The 5,332-nt window shown below is 36.7% G+C and overlaps 1 protein-coding gene across 2 annotated transcripts in view; it reads left to right on the forward strand.

Annotated features, from left to right (window-relative positions):
* LOC756039 (stAR-related lipid transfer protein 5) overlaps positions 1–3,949 on the forward strand; it is a 63,504-nt gene extending 59,555 nt beyond the window's left edge. For both annotated transcript variants that reach the window (XM_001193210.4, XM_030976882.1), the window contains exon 6: positions 3,661–3,949. In XM_001193210.4, coding sequence (XP_001193210.3) covers positions 3,661–3,802 — 142 coding nt within the window. In that variant the 3' untranslated portion in view covers positions 3,803–3,949. The remainder of the gene's footprint in view (positions 1–3,660) is intronic.
* The last annotated feature ends 1,383 nt before the right edge of the window (positions 3,950–5,332 follow it).

Raw genomic sequence — 5,332 nt, forward strand, 5'->3', positions numbered from 1 at the left:
TCATTATCATGATGGCTTAAAGGGATGAGCTGAGAGAAAAGGGGTCATTAGACTGATAGCGCCCGGGCTTAATCGAATGTTGGCTTTTTAAAATCTGAAGGATGAACCATTTTGGAGGATCTTTGAAGGGTATACAGGTCTTAGTTCATGAGTGCAATCAATATGTTTCTGTGTCGCGATGCCTAAGGGTGTGTTTGTATATATCACATGCCAAGTACCTACCCTTGTCATCATGGACGTACATGAGGAGGACAGAGGCGAAGAAAAATAGAGAGATATCAACAGGAGATTAAAGCAAAGGGAAAGTGGACCAAAGTTAAATACGGAGAAAAACGATACATACTTAATGATTTTATTTATGCTGCGTACGTCGTTCTACATAATCGTTTTACATAATTACCATTATTTGAGAAGAAGAAGTCGACTCGACTTTCTACGCCTGTACCAATTACTTATACACACACATTAAAACCGACCACTGTGGAAATTTGAAATTCTTTTATCAACAACTTTTCGGGGTTATTTAAGAATCCTTACTTCTTTTTGTTGCTTAACCAGCACCCTCCACTAAGAACAAAAGAAAACACCATCGATCATGAGCGTTGAGGAAAACAAAATAACCTGATTAACCGAGGAGGGTTGCCCAGGCCAGCCTGTCGAATTGATGTCTGTTTCAATAAAAAATACGGGTCAAGTTATCTATGTCAGGTTAAAAACACCTAATTAATTTTGACTGGCAATAAATGCACTAAATTGGTAAGCATATCCTGTGACCAAGATACCATGATCATTGGACGATGTTTAAGCATGGCCTTTGTAATATGCAGTTATTCTGACTGCTTTAAATTGTAGGCAAGTAAAAGCGAGGAAAACTCCAAAATTCATTTTAAGCAATAAAGCCGATGATATTTTGAGTTATTTTTTTAATTAAAGCATTGACAACATGTATATTCAATTGTTATATACATATATATTGCTTTTGATATATTTTCTATAAGAAAAGTCTAAAACATTCGAAGTCGTTTGTATAATGGTTGAAACTAATCCGAAACTTGTGACGTATCGATTCATGTCAGTTCAGCCCCTTTCCCTTCTCCACGCTCCATGTTCCTTTCTCCTCTCTCCCTCTTGCTCCTTCCTCTTCTATTCATCCCTCTTTTTTTTTCTCTCGCCCTCTCTTTTCCTTCCCACTCTTCTTCTTATCTTTGGTTTACGTTGCCACTCCATATCTGTTTTGATTACGCCGCCGCGACTAAATTCCCTTAGACGGTTATTAACCCAATTGTCTGAGCATATTTACGAAGATGTGTTACATGCGTGGGAGAGAAAACAGGTTACAAACAACCTTAAAAGTCAACTAAAAAACCGCACATTTAACATGAGCTTTATGCGTAGCTATGGTCACAATCTACGGTAGATGGTGAATGACCGCGATCAACGATGCGAAATTCAATCTCTTGTTTATTGATTATGCTATCTAATGAACTGGAGGACAACGACTCCTTAAACTATACATCGGACAATTACAACCCGGCAGAGAAATGTCCGGGCAATGAAGCCCTAGGGGAGTGTTTCACAAGGACTAAGTTTGACCTTAAGTTGGACTTAACTATGGCAGGACGTTCATGCCTCCGTTTGCTCTCATCATTTACTGACGTTGGTCATTCAAGGGACGTACAAATCATGGTCTCAAATATACAGAATTTACATTTTTTGATAATACATTATTGAAGGAAAAAATATAAAGATCATAATGGTGGGAGCAACCAGTGGCATTAATTGCCTGTCATAGTTAAGTCCAACTGAAAGTCGATCTTAGTCTTTGTGAAACACCCACTAGGACAGCTACCCTTTAGACACTACCCGGTTGATTACTACCCCCAAAAAGGGATATGGGGATGTGTGTGAGAGTGTGGGTGTGCGTGTGTGTATTTGTAAGGGGGTTAGATAATTCATAAATACGTGAATAATGACATGTAGCTGTATCGGCCGGGCTGTTGCATTACATGCGCTACACCTTTCATTCAATTTACCAACCCCAGTGACAATTCACTTTAAAATTATTTTAAACAAAATCCTGGCATCGCTGATTTTATTTTTGGTTGCCTATTTGTTCAGGCTTTGCAAATGTGTGATGCGTTGCCTTCCCCTGCTTCCCTCTATAGTATTCTTCCATGTTAATATTGTTTTTATATCCTTATATATAACGAACAAATGACATTTTCCTCTTTCTCATTGTCTTGATGAGTGAAGATTTTACTCTTGCTTTTCTCAACACTTCTTCATTTGTTTTCTTTGCTGTACATGATACATTCATAATCTTTCTCAAGAACCAGGTCTCGGTAGCCTCTAATCTTCTTTCAAGCTCTTTGTTTATTGTAAAACACTTACACCCGTAAAAATGGACTGACCAGATTATAGTTTCAGACACGGATTCTGGTTTCATTGTATTGTTCTCTTTTTGTTCATTACAGATTTCATAATATGTAAAAGTTTCCCTTGCCATTCCAATCATTTTCTTAATCTCAAATAGATTACTTTTCAATCTGATGCTACCGTGTACCCACGATATTTAAAAGTTTGGGTTTGCTTCATTGTTCCCCCTTTATATATGAGATTGTACGTCTTTAAAAAAAATTGTACATACACTCTGTTTTCTTGTTTAAATCTAAGACTTTACTTATACTTTCTTTTGATACCACGTTTAAAATTAACTACATATCTTCTAGGGATTCATCGGGTATCATCTTTATGGCGAAGGTTGTTTATATTCTGATCTCGTACCTTGACACCATTGTGATCCTTAATCGATCCCATGATCATTTCACTGTAAATGTTATCAAGATCTGGTGACCGATCTCGACAGATATGACGCGGAAACAGCGCGATGTTTTTTCTCATTATGACGTAAATTGTAATACGTTTCAGATTTCTGAACCTTATAACCAGAGCTCATGCAATTAATTTTGTTGCGCACTGTTGCCACTCACTTTACAAGAAGAAAAAAACCGCAGCGGCTTTTTTTTCCTTCGGAGGGGGGGGGGGGGGGGGCAGTGGCTGATCATCCTTAAACTTATACCAAACGGGAAAAAAATCACAGAGAAGCTTTTATTTCGTGGAACAGTGATTGGTGTGATGGATGTATAGAACGATGTATGTACATACTTGTCCTGTGGACGAGTTGAGTTAGTTTTAGTTTTATAATGGAGGTAGAACCGAAGATTTACAATGGTTTCTGAAACTTAATCACTCTATGTCACTGTGATATCTGTTCTTAGTTTAGAGAGGACCTGGGAAGACGGTTGGAGCAAATCATCCGTAACATTGGTCATTAGGGACTTTTAGATTTGCACGACGTGAACGTGGAGTGCTCGTGTGACATCCTTTTAAGGCAATGTGACGTCACTGCCAGTGCCTTAGAAGGACGTCACACTGCTTTAAAAGGATGTCACACGAGCAATCCACGTTCACGTCGTGCAAATCTAAAAGTCCCTATTATGGCTCCCTGCTGTATGCTCCCTACACACATCAATCGAACAATAATAGGTGGCACTGTGGATCCTTATTAAGATCCCTAATTCTTTGAATCATATTCATTGCTAAATATGGACCTTTGAAATCATTACCTTCCAACTGCATCCTCCTTTTGTTTCTTTACAGTAAGAAAATCCTAGTCACCAACTACTACCACGTGGACCTTGGCGGCAAACTTCCTCAATCAGTGATCGATAGCTCGATACCACAGATCATGGCCTCGACAATGGAACACTACTACAAGAAACTACAGACGATTAAGAAGTGACGACATCCGGGAATAGATTCATAAGACCTGTTTTCATGCCACTACTCATGAATTTGCCCACAACTGTAGTCCTGGGGGCGTTTCACAAAGCCTTTTTTTTAATGACAAATGACAAAAATCAGTGATAAATCTGCTGATAACCAATCAGAAGCAAGGATTTCAGTAGATTATAACAAAAACTGTCATTTTGTCACTGATGAACAATTTTTTGAAACGCCCCCCAGGAGACATGCCCACACAATGAGTGGTGCTCATCATTATTCAAATTCGCTCTGGTAAAAGCGAAATATTGTTATGTTAGGGGCAAGGCGTAGGTCCCTGTTTCACAAAACTTGTTATCTATAACAAGTGTCACATTTTTACAACAATTTTGCTCTCTCTCTCACTCAATCAATCAAATGCAATATTTTCATTAGCTTATAAACAGTTATTGCAACTTATTAATGACAAATCTTATGAAACAGGGTCAAAGGCGCCGTATTCAATATTTATTTACCAGGCCTGGTAAGGTATACTGATTAATATAAGCCCATGTGTTCTCCTTGGTCATTGACTCTTGTACCTTACGACGTAATTTTTTTTTAATCAATCAAATTACAGGTTTTCAGTGGCACATATCAATCGCCAATTTCTTCATTATCTCTGGTCAAGTACATTCCAAAACTTGTATGCAATCCTGGTTGCCATCTGGATATTATGATACGATAGTCAGCAGAAATGTTTGTTTTTCTAAGTTTTTTAGTTAGACTCTGCAGACAGGTGTCCATCATGATATTTATTATGCTAATAGAAATGTTAATTTGTCAATTATGATAAAAGAGCCTACAATTAGGAATTGAAAGGAAGAGACAATTGTCAAATTACAGACGGATCTCCTGAAATTTAGATATTAATTCATTGAAAAGTATACGCATCTTTATCTTGATATTAAAATTCTTTATATCGTCGCTCATTGCATATTCTAAATGTTAAACAATTTCACTAATGATATTAGATTGTCCAATAAAAATTGATCGTATAAAATAATTGCAATATCAATAGTCATAATACGATACTATTACCATGATTATGAAAAATGCTTTAATTGGATTTACAATACTTCCAAAGTTTTATTCTATGTTTTTTAAAGGGAGTCGTATTTGCTTATTTATGAAAACATAGAGTTTGATTTGAAAAAGGAAACGTTGAAAGTTTTCTCTTAACCTCCTGCTTGGTCATCTTTAAAAAAACAAGTTTTATACAGTGCGTCCATGAAAAAGAAAACCGAGATTTGTCGATGTTTTATCATAACTTAATCACAATTATAATTAAATAAATAACTGATATTTGTAAAGCTTAGATCCTCTACTTTCATTTGATGCAACTCATATGATGCAAATTTCACTCATGAGTGATTCAAAACAATTTGAAGAAAGTGTACCAAAAAGTGATGTGGCGAACAGTATATGAATTTTAAAGAGAAAATCACATTTGCAGAAAGTTCATTTTCTGCCCTTTCATAATGCACCTCAATCAGGAAAAATGAGCCAG

The sequence above is a fragment of the Strongylocentrotus purpuratus genome, unplaced genomic scaffold (assembly GCF_000002235.5).
Source record: "Strongylocentrotus purpuratus isolate Spur 01 unplaced genomic scaffold, Spur_5.0 spur5_scaffold_9, whole genome shotgun sequence".
NCBI lineage: Eukaryota > Metazoa > Echinodermata > Echinoidea > Camarodonta > Strongylocentrotidae > Strongylocentrotus > Strongylocentrotus purpuratus.